A 19,731-nucleotide genomic window follows, 5' to 3' on the forward strand; every position below is an offset into this window, starting at 1 on the left:
TGTTAATTGGCTGTGCTTGTATCTAACAATCTTTTTTCTCTATTTATAGAGTTCTTCTGAGATCATTCGCTTCCCAAGTTGTGTGAGACGGTCCATACACGGTATCATGACTTTTTAATAAAGAGAGACGAAGCAATAAAGAGGTGCGTTTTTAATAGTAAAAAATGGTGTTGCCTTGAGGTCTTGGTTTCCTCAATTAAACCAGCAATTAATTTATTTTTCCAGCTAACTCTACTCTACGTTCAAGTAACCAAACTTTTCAAGGTATTTTTTGAGCTCATTGATGCCTTTAACTTTGTCGCCTTTATGACAATCATGGAGATGGTTCATGAACTCAAATGGTGATTGTTTTTTTTTAATTGGTGTTGTCTGCTAAAACTGAATGAGAGAGGAGAGAAGGGAGGAGGATTGCAAAGGAGAAGAGGAGAAAAGCTTTGGACGCCATTACTAAAATCAATTAACTTGGTAGAGAATGTTAATTGGCTGTGCTTGTATCTAACAATTCTTTTTTTTTTTCTCTATTCATAGAGTTCTTTTGAGATCATTCGTTTCCCAAGTTTAGTGAGATGGTCCATGCACGGTATCATGACTTTTTAATAGAGAGAGATGAAGCAGTAAAGAGATGCGTTTTTAATAGTAAAAAAAGATGCTGCCTTGGGGTCTTGGCTTCCTCAATTAAACCAGCAATTAATTTATTTTTCCAGCTAACTCTACTCTACAATATAGGTACTTGTAAAAAGAAAAACCAGTTCATATCAAAGTGGTATCAGAGCTCAGGCATGGATCAGAGAGTGGAGTAATTGGAGAAGGAAGTGCAGTCCCTGTCAGGGGGATAGCAAGCCATCATCAATCAACTAAAAGAATTATTCTCCCAACTCAATTTCCGAATTGATCAAATTTCAAGGCAAGGAGAGAGTTCTGGAGCTAAGACCCGCCTCAGTGGGGCTCATGGTAGTAGCAGTGGGGATGGCTCTCACTCCACGTACACACCAAAGTTAGTCAAATTGATTTTTCCTCGTTTTAACGGCCAAGAAGACCCTACTAGTTGGATATGCCGAGTTTAGTTTCCTGACACTCCATCAACTGATAGAGTGTCGCTTACATCCTTTTATTTAGAAGGAGACACCCAATTATGGTATCAACTCCTGAAGTAGGAAACACCAGTTATTAGTTGGGAAGAATTCAAATATGGGCTTCATTGTCATTACGGTCCAAACCAATATTTTGATTCCTTAAACAAACTCACCAAATTGCAGCAGCAAGGATCCGTTGAGGAATATCAAACTAAGTTTGAAAAATTGCTTTCCAAAACTAGACATTTGGCACTAGAAAAGCAGATAAGTTGTTTTATCAATGGATTAAAGGAAGATATAAAAATTGAAGATCAAGCGGGAAGGCCTTCAACATTATCCTCAACCATTGGGTTAGCCAAGCTTTACGAAGCTAGGAACAAAGCCCGTGATCTCGTCTCATCCAAAGTTTCGTCCACAAATTATGAAGCTCAAAGTGGTCCAGCAACAATGCCAATCAAGAGACTAACAATGGGAGAAATAGATGAAAGAAGGAAAAGGGGATTATGCTTCAAATGTAATGAAAAATTAGGTCTCAAACATCGTTGCAAAAAATTGTTCATGATTCAAGCTTGTCTCAATGACAATGATGCAGATGAAGAGTTGAAAATTACTAGTGGAAGTCCTGATTCCATGGCCACCTTAGTTAAATTAAACCCTTGAGGACAAGGGTGTTTTCAAGGGGAACGGGATATTACGTTCTTAAAAAATAAATATATTTTTAATTAAATTATCTGTTTTTTAATGTGTTATAGTTGAATTAGTCAAATAAAGATAATATTTGACTGTGGCAAACGTGATTATTAGAGTGATCATCTCCTATTTTCTAGGCATTAGCTACTATTATTTTTATATTTTGTTAATTGTAATATTTTATATAAGAGAGATGAAGTAATAAAGAGGTGCATTTTTAATAGTCAAAAAAGGCGTTGCCTTGAGGTCTTGGTTTCCTCAATTAAATAGCAATTAATTTATTTTTCTAGCAATTAATTAATTATCAATAGATTTCTTACACGTAGATTTGATTTTATAGTACGAGAATTAGTATTAGAACCTGCATTGAAAGGTTATTATAATGAAGGCATTTGCATTATAGGGTAAGATAAATATTATTCTCTGGTGTAGTCCTCCTTAAATATTGATGGTATTACAATCAATGATTTTAACATTGTACAACCATATGTGTAATCGACAGAAGAGCTATCAATTTTTATGTGAACAAGTTGAGTGAGTCGGTCCACACACTGTAGTATGACTTTTACCATTTAATGATATTAATTTTTATGTGAACAAGTTATCATAAAATTTACATTAATTCAAAATCAATATTTTTGTAGAACAAGTTTCCTATATATTATCAGAGTGATGCTATGGGTACTAATGGATGGGTACTAATCTGTGTACTAACTAAAGCATAGTACCCGTACTATGCGCATAGTACGGATACTATGCTTTAGTTAGTACACAGATTAGTACCCATCCATTAGTACCCAAAGTATTATTCATATTATCAAGAGAAGACCTTTAGCCAGCAGGAATAGTTAATTTTATATTTTATTATCATTAGATTTCTTACATGTAGATTTGATTTTACATTATGAGAATTAGTATTAGAACCTACATTTAAAGGTTATTACAATGAAGGCACATTTGCATTATTGGGGAAGAGAAATGTTATTCTCTGGTGTAGTCCTCCTTAAATAATGATGGTATTACAATCAATGATTTTGACATTGTATAACCATGTGTAATCGACAGAAGAGCTATCAAAGTCTTATATTGTGTTTTTTTTTTTTTTTTTTTTTTTTTACAGAAATCAAATAATAGTTTACTAAATATCATAACAGGATGTTGATCACTACCAATCAGGGGCTGAATTAGAAATTTCATTTTCTGAAGGCCAGTGCATTATATTCACCGAATGAGTTGAAAGATTCAATGGAAAAGGAAGGCCCAAGTGTGAAGATTAAGTCTAACGGTGACGTTTTGAGGTTACAGAACAGTTCAAAGCACTGTCGTTTTGAGTAAGCAAGTAGCTGAGAATTCAGCTCCAAAATGATGTCGTTTCATGTTTGTAAAATCAGTTATAAAACTGATTCTTGTACCAGTTTTCAGTTAGTTAGTTCAATACATAAATTAGATAGCCAAATTCGTTTTTGTTTCTTCTTCTTTACTCTCAACAGATTCTTGCAAACCCTAGTCTTTACATGGTATCAGAGCAACCTTGATTAACGTCAATGGTAGATAACAATGAGAGCTCACATTCAGCAAACAACATAGACAGAATGTTGTACAACTTAATCAATCTTGTCCCTTCAGCGATTTCCTCCAGCCTCCAAGTTATCTACCCAAAACTCACTAGAGACAACTACAATTTTTGGCGATCTCAAGAGCTATTTGGAGTAGGAGCTCATGAGTTGGAGGATCACTTAACAAGTTTAGTTCCCTGCCCCACCCCTTTGATATTGGAGAAATGCGATAATACTAATTAAAATATTGCTAATAATCAAACTAATGAATTTGGTTATGAAAGAAAAGATTAATCCAGCCTATACTTTATGGAAACGAATTGATAAATTTCGTTACTTCTAAGTGCCAATATGCTGCGGATATTTGGTTTGCACTAGAAAGGGAATTCATAACTAACTCTAAAGCTCGTGCACTTCACCTAAAAAATTTGCTTCAAAACACCAGTAAAGACAGCCTTAGTATCAGTGATTACATTAGGAAAATTAAAGGGATAGTTGACAGTTTATCAACTAGTGGCCAAATTGTCTATCTTGTTGTAGCTACACAGATAGGACAATCCAGTTGTGGTGCTCAAATTGGTCAGCAAGGTTTTTCAGAGTTTAACAATAACTTTGGACCTAGTTATGGTAACTTTAGTTCTTTTAGACCTGCTCAATTCAACAATTATGGTAGAGGTTGCGGAAGAAAAACAATGGTAGAGGTAACCTGTTTGTCAAGTGTGCAATAAAACTGGACATATTGATGTTCAGTGTTATCATAGCTACAACTCAGCCTATAGTGGCTATATGCAAAGTTCTAGACCACAAGGTTTTTACAATAACTATAGTGGCAATGCACAAAGCCTTGGATCTCAAAGCCTTTATAATAATATCAGTATGCAACCACTTGGCGTCATCAATTCTTCGACCATGTATAATGGCTCTGGTCAATTTGGCAGAACATATCCTGGCAGTTCGTATAACAATTCTAGTGGGTTTCACGTTCCTAGTGATCAAAGTCAGAACTACATGCATGGTGTTAGCTCCTCAAATGTTCCACCTTCAGTACAATAAGGTTTTGGAAATATTCAAATGCCACCACCGTACCACAACTCTGGTGTTTCAAATAATCCCCACATGACACCTCAGTCATCAGTCCAGGCTACTTATGCTGGACAATTTTGGTTAGTCTTCCAGCTCAGCTTCGTTTGCATCAAGTTCAACTTCTTTTGCTAGGCATGTCAGTTTACACGGCTTCAGCATTTACTCTACAAGATCCCATATGGTACATGGACTCTGGTGCAATAGAACATGTTACCTCTAATCTGTCTCAGCTAAGCATCAGCAAAGACTATGATGGATCTGATTAACTCTAAGTAGGAAGTTGTGAGTTTCTACACATTACACATACTGGCTTTACTTCCTTACGTGGTACCTTGCAAAATAAATGTTTGCACTTAAAACATGTTCTTTGTGTACCTAAAATAACCAAAAATTTGCTTAGTATATCTAAATTCACCAAGGACAATAATGTTGTTGTTGAGTTTAATGCGGATTGTTGTGTTGTTAAGGATAAAGTCACCAGAGCACCCCTGCTGCAAGGAGAGCTTAGAGCAGGCCTCTACCAACTGATTCTTCCATCCAACTTTCCTTCTTACTCACACTCAAACACATTGTCTTCGACTTGCTCCTGTAATGTTTCTCTTGTTGATGACATTTCCGCTGGTTCTTCCAATTGTAATATAAATAATCACACATTGCAAAACTCTCATGTCCGTGAGTCTAATGCATCTTGTACCACTGCTTGTTTGCATGATAATAAAACGCACTTTTACCACTACTATTAATACTACTGATGGTCATGATTTTGCTATCAAATCTTTTAACAAAAATGCATCTGTCAATGTTTCAAATAGACATAGAATTGATGCTATTACCTGGCACATGCGATTAGGCCACCCTCATTTAGCAACATTTGAAAGGATCTTAAATAGCATGATAAAACATGAATCTCTAGACACCAAACCAACCTTACCCATACCATTCTATGATGCCTGTCACTTAGCCAAAATGCATCGCAATTCCTTTCCCATGTCCAACTCAAAAGCAACTGTCCTGCTTGAACTTGTTCACAGTGACATATAGGGTCCTGCCCTCTAGTCTCTACTGAAGACTTTTGGTATTATATGCATTTCTTGGATGATTTCAGCAGGTTCACCTGGTTATTTCCACTTTGAACAAAAGTTGAGGTTAAGTCTGTTTTCATTAAATTTCATCATTTGGCTGAAAGAAAATTTAATGGTAAGTTGAAATGTCTCCAATCCGATCAAAGAGGTGAATACAAGGGTCTTGTGTCATACTTAGTTGTTGAAGGTATTCAATATAGATATTCATATTCTCATGTGCATCAACAAAATGGTCGTAGTGAACGTAAACATAGATACATTGTTAAAATCGGTCTAACTTTGTTAGCTCATGCATCCATGCCATTACACTTTTGGTGGCTTGCCTTTCAAACATCTGCATTCCTCATTAATTGCATGCCATCTTCAATTACCAATAACGTGTCTCCTTATCAATTGTTGTTCAACAAAATTTCTGTCTATTCCACACTCAAAGTATTTGGCTAACATGACCCGTGCCGACCTTCCTCATCCCATAGGATCCGAGTGCTTCCAAAAGACTCGAATGACCGAGACGTGCCGTGTGGGGAAAACTATGAAACCTGAATCTTGTTTTCCTGAATATACTTTACATAAATAATCCGTATGAAAATCTAATTAGAAATATATTTATGAATAGGTACATATACATATTTAGGAAGTTTGTAAAAGTATAATGCATAATCCATGAAAATCTGGAAACAAAGTATCAAGTCTTGCTTAATTACAACAAAAACATAAGACTATTACAAAGAAACATAAACCATTCTTTTTTTTTTTTTTGGAACATATGCCATAATACACACACAAGAAGATGTCGATGCATGGCACAACCTTGAGTGGTGACTCACTGCTCAGCATGATCTCCTTGTGAACTTGGGGGAGGAAAACATTTTTGAAAAGGGGTGAGTTGAAATACTTAGTGAGCGGGGAAAAAGGGGAGTTTGCAAAACATATCTTCTACAATAATTATGGCACGCAATAGTTCTTATGAAATTTTGAAAACAACATGTTATGGAAGCAAGCAATCATTCATGTATGTATTCATAACTCGTTTCTAATTGTTCTAAGTATTGTAATCTGATCATTTAAACTGAAAACAATTTCTGAATCCTAGCTCGTCACTAAATGCTAAAAAACACTTTTATGAGAACTTAAAGTATAGTTGTAAATGCTTATGCTTATGAAAACAATGTTTTTCTATAAATCATGCTACAAACATCGAATGTTTCATATAACTAATGCAAATTATCCATAACTGTTCTAATACTGAAAACTAAATCTGATTTTGAACATTCTAAAACTAAAAGCTAATTTTGATGTTGTTACTGAAACTATTAACTGATAAAGAAAATTGTAGGCCGGTATCTGAAAACTATAAACTGATATCTTGCTCCGAAACAATAAACTAATACTGAAGGTTCTCACCACAACTAGTACCCTGGGGAAAAATCTCGATACCGGGTGGGTGTCCCACACACAGGCAGAGCTAGGAGAAACATCTCAATACCCGACAAGATCTATTATCGCGCAGGCAAAGCCTAAAGAAACCATCTCAATACCTGGCGGACAAACTCGACGCCTAGGCAGAGCAGTAAATATCTCAATACGCATGCGCAGAGCCTAAAGATCGAATATCTCAATACACAGCAAATCTTGTCTCGCATGGGCAAAGCTTGAAACTGGGGGATGGGTACTTCGTAGGGTGGTTCTAGCACCATAACTCTCTCATGCATAATCTCAAGTAACATATAAGTCAAGAGCATATTATATAAGTGCTTATAAATCATGACATAGTATTCAAAAATCACATACAAGGGTGAAATTGCAATTTTCTAAACATGTTTCAAAACTGATAGTTCAACCCTTTTTAATTATTCACTTAATTTCTACTTTTCTATATATATAAAAAGTCGTTATCACCATAAAACCATTTCAAATTTTTTGGGAGTTTATCAACATATTCAGAAGCCAAGGTTCCAATGTCAATAATTAATACTTCAATCTTAAGGAGTTATAATAAAATATATGAATATAAAATATTATACTAAAGTATGTAGGTCCATCCCTTAGTTACTAGACAAAACATCATTTCTTATTAAATCTGTGCCTATTAACACTTGTCCTTTCTCTACCCATAACCTGAGCCCACATGCACAACCATAGTAAGTCTACCCAAATCAACAACCAACACTACCCAGCCATCACTCAAGCTGCCTTAATTTCCCAACATTTCCAAACACAATTTAAATAAATTTTCTCAAAGACATTCCAACTGAGAGCATGCAAGTGTATTCAACCAACCAACCTTTAAATCAAAAACATAACTCAAGCATCTCCCAAATGTTGTCCAGCCGAGTGTATGTAATTAAATATCCATCCAACATCACAATTTAATGAAACAACCAAATGCATGCAAGTTCAATTAGCAAGCAAATTACAGTCCATTTTAAAACTCAAATCAACTACTCTAGAATTCGTCCAAAAACATACAAGAGAAAGTCAATCAAGCAAGCTTCACATTTAGCTCAAATCTCATCAAAGCACAAAAATGGCGAACTACAATTTACATGCAAGCATAGATCTGAAATTTTAAGGAAAGTTTTCATCTGATCCACTCACAAAAATTCAACTCAACCGATCTCAACTCAAAGTCTCAAGCACTCCTTTCCTCAACACCTACACCAAAGAACCAAGATCAATCTTCCACCCTTTGTAACAAGAAAGAAACTAAGAAATTTGTCTTCCCAACCCCCATGCATGAGTTACCCGAGCTCAGATCGAAGTGATCTGCTTCAAATTGTTCTTAGCCTCCATTTTTACTCCATTTCTCTCTCACTCTACCTCTCGGCCAACACTTCTTCTTCCCTTTTTTTTCTTCTTCCCTTTTTTTTCTTCTTCATTTGATTTATATAAAACATTTTTTTTATTTCACAATGGCCTCAAATTCTCTTAATTCTAGTATAACCCTACCACATCATCTTTTCCTTGCAAAAACCTCCAAATTTTGTGCCCTTGCTACATGCAAACCCAACAGTTTCCATTTCTTCGTTTTCATCCCTAACCAAACTTTAAAATTTGATAGAAAAGTCTCTTCTTATAAACAAAATCAAAGAGAATATATATATAATTAGAATGGGGTTTTACAACTTCGCCCCTTAATAAAATTTTGTCCTTGAAATTTACTATAAGTAATACACGGATATGGGTCCTTTTATAAGTCTCGCAACACATTCTCTAGTACACACTCTTCATTAATAATGAGTTTCCTATAGAGTGACTACCATCAATCTACACGCCAAAGGATCTCTAACTCTCTGTTGGCATGCCTAGTAAACAATTGAATGTATAAAACTAGGATTAATCAAATTATGATCCTCATGCTCAAAGTTAAACAACATACTCGTGTCCACAACTGGAGTGGCTTGTGCATTTTGTTGTGTCAAGGCGAACACACGAGCTTGAGTTTGGGGTCGCCCTAATCCCCTTTGTCACCCACTACTATTGTTTGCAATACTGCCCTGTGCCCCTTGAACTTGAAACCTCTACTGAACTAGTCTCTGAGTGACACTACCACCCTGGGTCAGAATAGGACAATTCCTCTTAATATGACCACTTTGCCCACAATGATAACAACCTGAGGACCTTCCCCGACACTGTCCAAAATGAAATCTCCCATACTCGTTGCATTGTACTCATTGATCCCCCCTACTACCAAAACTCGGTTGTCTACTATCTTGGAACCTTCTATTCCAATTATCACTACCCACTGACAGCTAACCTGGAACCTGTCTTTGATCTTGTCCTGGACTACCCGAAGTCCCGAAAAAACTATCCTCTCTTTTCTGATTCCTATTACTATGACCATCAACTATCCACTCACGGTCATTATACTTCTATCTTTGTATTTCTCTCTTATCAAACTCTCCCAAAGTACTCTCAACTCTCCTAGTTGCCTCTATCAATTTCCCAAACTCTGAGTGGCAGTGTGAGGCCACTACTGTTTGGATCCTACCCTTGAGGCCCTTCTCAAATCTCCTACATTTTGTTCTCTCATCTTCATGTAAGTAATTGATCTACCATACGCAGTGGAAAACAAAAATTCAATCGATAAATCAATTACCTTTCTTTGCCTAGATCCGAGTATAGATTATACTGTTTACATGTTTATAAACAAAAATATGTATAAAGTAAATCCATTCAAGGATTAGAATACTTACATACGTTTGGAGACTCCTTTAAATATCTCTGATTTTGGATAGGAACATTATTCATGATACTGTTCACCGTCTACTGTTCAAGTGATTTTTCACCAATCAATCCAAAGTAAGATCACACTCACGGAAGTCCACACGAAGATAATCCGAAGAACCCTTGATTATTTTGCTAGAAGAATCAAGGGCTTCAAGAATCAAAAAAGAAGAACAAGAAAAATTTTCTTCTTAAAAGAGAGAGATAGGGCGGCTAGGGTTTTAATTGAATGAATAATCCTATAATGTTTTAATTTTAAGTTGCACTTACATAGTGCAACAATTAAAACCCTATTCCACTTAGGAATAACCATGGGCTTCAACCTTAGTTCACCCTTGCAACCAAACACACCCTTTATGGTATTTTAATTAATTAATTATTATTATAATTAAAATCAATTAATATATAATAATATATTAACATTCAATTAATAATAATAATTCATTTAAATATATGCATAGATATATTTAAATATAATCTCACTAATTTAATTTTAATATTAAAATTAAATACAGGCAACAACCTCAGCAAATTTAATTGCACTGTGAGATTACCAAAATACTCTTTTCACAAATTGATTCTTAAATTATTTTCTAAGTGTTGACCCGTAGGCTCTTTATCATATCGATAGTGAGTAGTATCGCAATTAAAACCAATTAATCATCTCACTACACACAGACCAAGATTGGCCCCTAGCAAGGCATCATGACCACCCGATAGATTCAGATTCAGCGAAACCGCAATCTATCAATGGTATGGTTAACGTGAAATCAAATCATTTCATCAGCTGTTATCTGATTGAGACTGAGGTACAGAAATAGTGTCAACCTCAATTGTGGAGTTCAACGTGGATGTAGCTTATCCAAATCTTGGATAAGTGAACCACGGTAAATCGTGTTCTTCTTGGTTGATTGCTTTGTGTTTGTTGTGATTGTTCATAATTTTAGTTTGTTAAGTTGAATTTGGTAATTGGTTTGAATCTTTGTAGTGGTATCAGAGCTAGAAATCTGCGGTGCATCGATCTCTAGGTCTGTTCTTGAATTGAGAGTTCGTCGAATTTTTTGGGGCTTTCACGATCCGTAAGTTCTTTAGAGTTCAAGGGTTCTTAAATCTAAGATTCGAGTTATCAATTTTGTGATTTGGTATTTTTTCTTGAAATCTAAGGTTTATCGAATTTGGGGGTTTTCTTGATCAGTCAATTCTTTTAGGTCCTAGATAGATTAGAGTCCATAATCAGGGTTCAATTGTGACAAATTAATTAGTTTTGAGTTCTAGGGTTTCTTCGATTGGGACTCTTTTTGATATCAGTATCAAGAAACTTGGTATGACTACAACACGCATGGAGATCACCCAGTATGATGGGAAGATCGATTCAACAGTCAGAAGAAGAAGATGAAGGTGCTACTATCACACAACATGGTTGCCATTGCAATGGAAAAGGATGCAATGAAGTGGCCAGAAGAAAAATTAAAGAAAAAAGCTGAAGTTGATGAAGAGGCATACAACCTCATCATAATGAATCTCTCGGACAAAGTCTTGAGGAAGGTAGATGGCATGGAGACTCTACTGACTTTATGGGGTAAACTCGATTCACTATACTTTTTACAATCTGATCCAAATTTAGCTTTCTTAAAGGGTGCTTTATTTGTTTATAAAATGGATAGCTCTAAGTCTATAGAAGCTAATTTGGATGAATTCTTGAAAATGACTTTAATTTTAAAGGGAACATATCAAGAATTAGGAGATACAAGCTTAGCCATGATACTCCTTAATTCTTTATTAGAAGAGTACCAAGTTGTTAAAAATGCTTTACAATATACGGGTACCATACCTAGTCTTGATTTAATCATTGCTGGATTAAAAGCTAAGGAGTTAGAATTAAAAATTCTAAAAAGGAGTGGGAATAACTTGTTTGTAAATGGTAGAGTAGAATCTGGCCAGTCAGGAAACAATACACAACGTGTCACTGGTTCAAAGAATAAGAAGAAAGGGAAAGGATCTGTCAAGAGTAAAGGGGAAATTAGGAAGTGTTTTTATTGCAATAAAACTGGACGTTTGAAAAGAATTGTTTTGAGTGGATTAAAAAACATAAACAATCAAACACTGAAAGTAATGTAGCTTCCACTCGTGACAATATCAGTGAATCTGAAATCCTCACAGTGTCTAGATCAGACTAGGTTCAGGAGTGGGTTCTTGACTCAGGGTGCTCTTTTCACATGAGTCTAAATAGAGAGTAGTTTCAAGATTTTGAAAATGATGAACATGAAATAGTGTCTATGGGCAATAACAATGCATGCAGAGTCCGAGGAACAAGGAGTGTAACCTTAAGATTGAATAATGGGAAATTTATAATGTTGACTAAGATTAGATACATCCCTAATCTAAAAAGAAACTTAATCTCTCTAGGAACACTAGATGAATTAGGATGTTGTTATAAAGCAATAAATGGATGCCTTAAGCCTTAAGGTGTATAGAGATAATAGCATAGTGCTAAAGGGTTTAAAAAAGAATGGGCTATATATTATGTATGGGAACCACTATTCTGATAAATCCAATACTACTCTTGTTTCTTCTAATTCTAATGTGACAGAAAAATGGCATTTAAGAATGGGGCATGTGAGCCAAAAGGGGATGACCATCCTCTCACAATAGGGACTATTTGGTAAGGACATTTGGTAAGGACATTATCTCTCCTCTTGATTTATGTGAAACTTGTGTGTTGGGTAAGCAATATCGTATGAGTTTCTCAAAAGGTATACATCTTGCCACTCATTGTTTAGATTATCTGCATGCTAATTTGTGGGGTCCAGATCAAGTTAAGTCTCATAGGGGGAATAGATATTTTCTCTCAATTGTAGATGACTTTAGTAGGAAGGTTTAGGTTTACCTACTTAGGTCTAAAGATGAGGCTTTACTTAGGTTCAAAAACTGGAAACTATTAGTGAAAAATCAGGCTGATAGGAAGGTTAAGGCCCTTAGGACTGATAATGGTTTGGAATTCAGTAACGTAGAATTCAAAAATTCTGTAGGGAATAGGGGATCCTTAGACATAAGACAGTTGGAAAAACTCCTCAGCAAAATGGTGTTGTTGAGAGGATGAATAAAACCTTGCTTGAAAAAGTTAGATGCCTCCTGTTTACTTCAGGTTTACTAAAAACATTTTAGGGAGAAGCTTTGACCATATCTGCATACTTAGTGAATATAGAAGCCCTTCCACTGCCATAGAGTATATGTCGCCGGAAGAAAAATGGTCAAGAAGAAAGTCTAGCCTAAACCATTTGAGAGTTTTTGGGTGTACTGCATATGCACACATGAGTGAAGGGAAATTAGAGCCTAGGTCCTTAAATTGTGTATTCTTAGGATACCAAGAGGGGACTAAGGGCTATAGACTATGGAATATGGATTCACCAGGGGTAAAAATCATAATTAGCAAGGATGTTATGTTTAATGAAACTATTTTCCCTTGTAAATTCACTAACCGAAATGCAGGTATCCTTAATGACAATGAAATAAGTCCTGGTCGAACTGGAGTTACACCAATTGAGGTGGAGCATACTCCACAGCAGTTTGATACTCCTCGGCATGACCAAGAAACTGAACTTGAAGTTAATACAACCTCTAATGACCCTGTCCAAACTGTAGAGGCTGAAGAACCACTTCATGATAACCTAACACAGTGCCAATTGGCAAAGGGACAAAACTAGAAGAGAGATCAGAGCCCCTGCCAAATACTCCGATGCAGACCTGATCTACACTACCCTAGTGGTAGGGACTAAAGTTCAGAGGTTTGAACCAGATACTTATGAGGCTGCTATGAGATGAGACCCAAGGACAAAGATAAATGGGTGATTGCAATGGAGGAAGAAATACAGTCACTAAAGGTAAATGAGACATGGTCTTTGGTCCCTAAACCTAAAGCGTATAAACCTGTGGAATGCAGATGGTTGTACAAGCTCAAAGAAGGTGACATAGATACAAGAAAATCAACCACATTCTATTGTTTCACCTTGGGTGGGAATCGCATCAGTTGGAAGTCTCAACTGCAGCCCCTTGTTGCATTGTCTACAACAGAGGAATACGTAGCTATAACTGATACCTTCAAAGAAGCATTGTGGCTTCAAGGAATTTTGAAGGAAGCCAATTTGGTGGACAGTATGGTGATAGTGTATTCAGACAACCAAAGTGCTCTACATCTAAGTAAAAACCCAGTTTACCATGAGAGGACCAAGCATGTGGATGTAAGATACCACTTTGTGAGGGATCTAATTGCCAAGGAAGTGATTAACATAAGGAAGATTCCAACTGAAGGCAATCCTACGGATATGGGCACAAAAATAGTCACTGTTACCAAATTCAAGTTGCTTGGATTTGTTGTTCATCGGCTAAGCATTAAGGAGTAGAACTAAGAAGCAATTGATGATGAGTTCTCTGCATAAGTGGGAGTTGGTGTGTTGCTGCTAGAAAGTCTGACTTCAAGGTAGAGATTGTTGAAGGTGAAGTTAGAAACGGCGTTGTACCATTTATCTTATACGTTGCCCTTTTTTAACTTACGCTTTTCTAACCGTTGGATTGCTTGAACTAATCTGATGGCTGTCTTGATGCCACTTGGACAACAGTATAAAAGTCTCCCTTCTCTCGTCTGAAGTATAACAAAAACTGTAGCTCATTCAACATCTTTCTCTCTCTGTTGTATCACATAAGAGCCTGCATTTTTTTCTTGTCTTGCTTTGCTGCAAATTATGTCATTACAGTAAGTGTTTTTCAATCACTTTGTGAGGGTTGAGTTTACTCTTGGGTGCAAGGGTTTCCAGGTAGAGTTCCCTTGGGGCAGATTTGTAGGTGTAAAGAAGAAAGCATTAAATGGGAAGAGAGTGAGGTTAGTAGACTAAGGGTGATTGTAATCTGTAACAAAGGTTCTAATTAGTGCAAAGAGCTCCTCAATTGTGGAGTTCAACGTGGATGTAGCTTATCCAAATCTTGGATAAGTGAACCACGGTAAATCGTGTTCTTCTTGGTTGATTGCTTTGTGTGTGTTGTGATTGTTCTTAATTTTAGTTTTTTAAGTTGAATTTGGTAATTGGTTTGAATCTTTACAGCGATGAATTAAATTGTCCAAGACACGTTTATGGATATGAGAGTAGGATATGAGAGGAGAAGGGTGAAGAACTCCTAATGTACCTATAAGGTTGCGGCGGAGGGTACGCCAAGTTGTGCTACAGGGGAAGACGCTTATGCCTTTACGTTTGTTTGGAAAAATTTGATCGGCGAATGCGGTTTTTGGGTGGTCTGCAAAGACTACAGAACAAGTGTGGTAAGTGAGAGTGTTGTTGGTGATGAAAATTGTGGGTTTGGAGCCCATTTTTATGGTGATGATGGGACCATACCTTTTGCGAAGACTGGAGACAATTTTTCCTAGTCCGAAGAAAGGTTTTCGATTCCACAGAAGTTGGCAATAAGGTGAGGTGTTGAAGGTCCTGCTGAGAGCTTTTTGGCGTGGATGGTGAAGCTGATTAGTAAACAAATGCAGAAGGAGATGACGATACTAATACCAGTCTGCATATTCATCGGAGAAGAATTAAGCTTCAAAGAACAATGCCTCAGTATGTTTCCGGGGTACAAAGAGTATATTAATTTGACATTAATGTTCAATTAATTTACAATAATTCATTCTAATGATATATGTTTGCTTCTTAATTAACCTCATTGACATATATATAAGATAACTTTGAAATTGAAACTAATAAAAAGTGGAGAGTAGAACGACTATGTTTCTCTCTTCATTTATTCAGAGTTTATTCTTTAAATCATGGTAAGTAAAGCTTCTAAATCTTGAAGTAAGTATTCTTTAAACATTATATAAAGCCCTGATACCTTGAATGTCATCGCCATGCAAGTTCCCATTTGTCACTCCAGGGGGAATAGTAGGGAACATGATAGCTCCCTCAACTGAGCTCTGTCCCAGTCCAAAAAGATGCCCAATTTCATGCAATGCGACACTCTCCAAGTCGATTGCACCTTCTACTGCACCCACATACCATGTCTCGTTCGTATCGTAATGGGACCTCCAATTGTCTGGGGCAAAAGCATGAGCCAGGACTCCACCATGCCCATCAAAAGGACTGCCATCTCCATGATATCCATGGGGGAAACCAATTCTGAGATCTGCGTGTCCAATGCCCTGAGTCACTGAGAATGTGAAATGAGTGTTTCCAGCCCATGTTGTGAAAGCTTTAGCAACAGGGTTCATGGCATCCACAGGGGTCCCTGCGAGGAATGCATATGTGAGATGGTACTTGTTTGCTAGCCAATTAGGGTTTTCAGGTAAAAAATTATAGTGAGCGACAGTATGGAAATGGCCAGAGGCATTTTGCCTTTTGTGGCCAGATCGCATCCGAGTTTTACCATTGACAATATCTTCCATTCCACATCGAGGCATTATCATTTTGGATATAGTTTTGGGATCCAAAACTCCAGTTTTCTTCAGATGGTAATTAAGCTGGTAGGTTTTGATAGCTGATTCTAATAGCTCCTCAAAATCATCATCATTCGCATGCTTTTGATTTGTATAAGAGCTATAGTTCAAGTAACCAAACTTTTCAAGGTATTTTTTGAGCTCATTGATGCCTTTAACATTGTCGCCTTTATGACAACCTTGGAGATGATTGATGAACTCAAATGGTGATTGATTTTTGTCATTGGTGTTGTCTGCTAAAACTGAATATTGAGAGAGGAGAAAAAGGAGAATTACAAATGAGAAGAAGGGAAAAGCTTTAGATGCCATTACTAAAATCAATTAACTTTGGTAGAGAATGTTAATTGGCTGTGCTTGTATCTCACATTTTGATCTCCATATACAGAGTTCTTATAAGATCATTCGTCTCCCCAAGTTGAGTGAGTCGGTCCACAGACTGTAGTATGATTTTTACTATTTAATGATATTAATTTTTATGTGAACAAGTTATCATAAAATTTACATTAATTCAAAATCAATATTTTTGTAGAACAGGTTTCCTATATATTATCAAGAGAAGACCTCTAGCCAGTAGGAATAGTTAATTTTATATTTCATTATCATTAGATTTCTTACTTGTAGATTTGATTTTACATTATTGGGGAAGAGAAATGTTATTCTCTGGTGTAATCCTCCTTAAATATTAATGGTATTACAATCAATGATTTTGACATTGAACAACCATATGTGTAATCAATAAAAATGTGTGAGAATGGCAAAAGTAAACTCTAGGAGGCCAGCATTCATTAGTGATTACTTGCAGACCAAGCAATATCTTTTTCTTTACGTACTCAAGATGCTGACAATTTGTCTCTGGGATTTAATTTAAATGTCAGACATAAAGACAGAATATATATAGTTTTTGGTATGACTGTCTGTCACAGAAATTTAACACAACATGCTTTCATGTCAATGCATTTTCATGCAATCAACTCAGAAAGAAGCAAGAAGTTATAATTTGATATACTCCTTCAACAATGTCAGTTCAATCTTGTATAATTGCAAGTTAATTAATGGAAGTATTCTCCAATCTCAGCGGAGTCTCAGCTGTTTACAGGTTGCTTGTAGTTAGCCAAGATAACAATTTGTATATTTTAACGCCGCAATTGTAAGTTCATATATATGATTCATTAGAAAAGAGAAAAAGAATGTACAAAAGACCTATAAAAGGCGGTTAACCTACCTCAGGACAATCCCCTGGGTTAGAACCCAAAAAAATAGCCTATACAAGACTATGTAAATACACAAAAAAAATCTTCATATCTCAAGACATGCCCCGGGTTAGGAACAAAACCAAAGAGAGCCAGAAGACAATGACCAAATAGGCGACAAAATAATCTCACCTCATTTGGTGGAAATAATAGGGCTCCAAACCTTTACAAGAACTCTGGGACATTATCCATTAAAATGAGCCAAGAATACTAATTAGACCCATTCTCAACTTTCAGTGTCTGCTAGTGGACCTTGCACAAAGCGCACTCCATTTACTTAAGATTTTGGATCATCCCAAAAATTTATATAGGGTGATATGATGAATAATACAAGAATCATGTATTGCTATGTTCTTTAAATTCAGAAAAAAAAAAAAAATTATGCAAGGAATAAAAGAAGGTCAAATTTGATGGGTTCCTGCTTGATGTAGAAATTTATACATAAAAATTTTCAACCATCAACAAGAATTACATTAAAAGGGTTCAGAGCAATATTTATGTAAACAAATAACATAATCAAATCTACCGCGAAGATAGATGAACTCGCAATGGATTTTTCATCTTTATGGTGATGTCTATCTTCTCTGATAAATCAATATCTTCACCATCCACAGCACTCCATTCAAAATGCCAAATCAAATTTGCCACAAAATACTCTAAATGAAGAATAGCAAAACCAAGACCAGGACAAATCCTCCTCCCTGCACCAAATGGCATCATTTTAATCTCTCTACTTCCTGTTATATCAAAACTTTCTTCTCCATGGCTAAACAGAAATCTCTCTGGCTTGAACTCCACAGCATCTTTCCACACATTCGGATCTCTTCCCATGTCCGCTATCAAGAAGTTCACTGTTGTACCTTTGGGTATAAGGTAGCCACCCAATTCGGTATCTTCAGTCACCGCAAGCGGTGTCGCCGCCTGGTAAGTCGGCGGGTGACGTCTTAATCCTTCAAGAACCACTGCTTTCAAATAAGGCAACTTCTGCAAATTATCTTCTTTGATCCATTTTCGTCCTTGTTCAACAACGCCTCTCATTTCAGCCAAAATTTTTTCTTCATTGCAATGCTGTTGTCGTTGTATCAGTTCCAGCACTGATAAATTCATCGCTTAAAGATACTATGTCGCCTTCTTCAAACTTCTTGTTCTCATCTGGAACTTGTAATTCCAATAAGGTATCAACGTATGACACAAACTGATCTATGTTTTCTCCCTTATCTTCACCTTGTTTCATTTTCTCTCTGGCTGTAACCAAGGACAAAAACATATCTTCTCGATCTTTAAGGATATTTACAAACTCATTCCATCGATTTCTAAATAAGATCTTCCCCAAATTTGGCATGATAAGAAACACTTTTACTTTAGGAAAACAGGTAAAAAATTTATTTTGTGAGCATTCAAGCTCCCTAATTGTATTCTCATCAAGATTATCCCCGAAACACATGAGAACTAGCAAAGAAAAAATTGTGTACGTAAAATGATCAACTACATGGATGCCTCCGCCGTGTTCAGAATCCTGTTTAAGGCGATGAATTAAATTGTCCAAGGCACATTTACGGATATGAAAGCAGGATATAAGACGAGAAGGGTGGAGAACTCCTGATGTACCTGTAAGGTTTCGGCGGAGGGAGCGCCAAGTTGCACCATAGGGGAAGAGGCTTACGCCTTTACGTTTGTTTGGAAAGATTCGATCGGCAAATGTGGTTTTTGGGCGGTCTGCGAAGATGGCACCATTTAGAACAAGTGCTTGGTAAGCGAGAGTGTTGTTGGTGATGAAAATGGTGGGTTCGGAGCCAATTTTTATGGTGATGATCGGACCGTACCTTTTGCGAAGATCAGAGACGATTTTTCCAAGCTCAAAGAACGGTTTTCGATGCCATAAGAAGTTGGCAATGAGGTGAAGAGTGGGAGGTCCTGGTGGGAGCTTTCTGGTATTTCTAGTTTTTGAGGAGAAGAGAAGACGAAAAATGAAGCTAATTAGTAAACAAACGCAGAGAGAGATTAGGATAACAATACAAGTCTGCAAATCCATGGGACAATCAAGCATGTAATTAAGGACAATGCCTAAGTATGTTTTGAAACCTGATATATAAAGAGCTTCCGGACGAATGTTCGATTAGCCTCATTGACGTATTCATGTTTAATGTTTTGTTAGTATGTATTTGGTTGCTACGTTAAATACTCTGATTCTTTCGCCGGCTATTGAGGTATCTATGAATATATATAAACAACAAGATGAAAACTTACAGGAATTTTGTATTTCATTAGTCATTATATTGTAATTTTATGTGCTAATTA

General features: G+C 36.4%; 1 protein-coding gene and 1 pseudogene across 1 annotated transcript; both read right to left on the bottom strand.

The window, feature by feature from the left end:
* Positions 1–15,556: 15,556 nt before the first annotated feature.
* On the bottom strand, positions 15,557–16,492 carry LOC116138571 (metalloendoproteinase 2-MMP-like). The gene has a single exon (XM_031424286.1). The coding sequence runs from the start codon at positions 16,490–16,492 to the stop codon at positions 15,557–15,559; it is 936 nt and encodes a 311-aa protein (XP_031280146.1).
* A 1,463-nt stretch (positions 16,493–17,955) lies between these two features.
* LOC116138617 lies at positions 17,956–19,465 on the bottom strand (annotated as a pseudogene).
* Between the last annotated feature and the right edge of the window lie 266 nt (positions 19,466–19,731).

The sequence above is a fragment of the Pistacia vera genome, unplaced genomic scaffold (assembly GCF_008641045.1).
Source record: "Pistacia vera cultivar Batoury unplaced genomic scaffold, PisVer_v2 Contig342, whole genome shotgun sequence".
NCBI lineage: Eukaryota > Viridiplantae > Streptophyta > Magnoliopsida > Sapindales > Anacardiaceae > Pistacia > Pistacia vera.

Excerpts from the sequence above, each read along its gene's own strand:
- LOC116138571 (XM_031424286.1), bottom strand. The coding sequence starts at position 16,492 with ATGGCATCTAAAGCTTTTCCCTTCTTCTCATTTGTAATTCTCCTTTTT.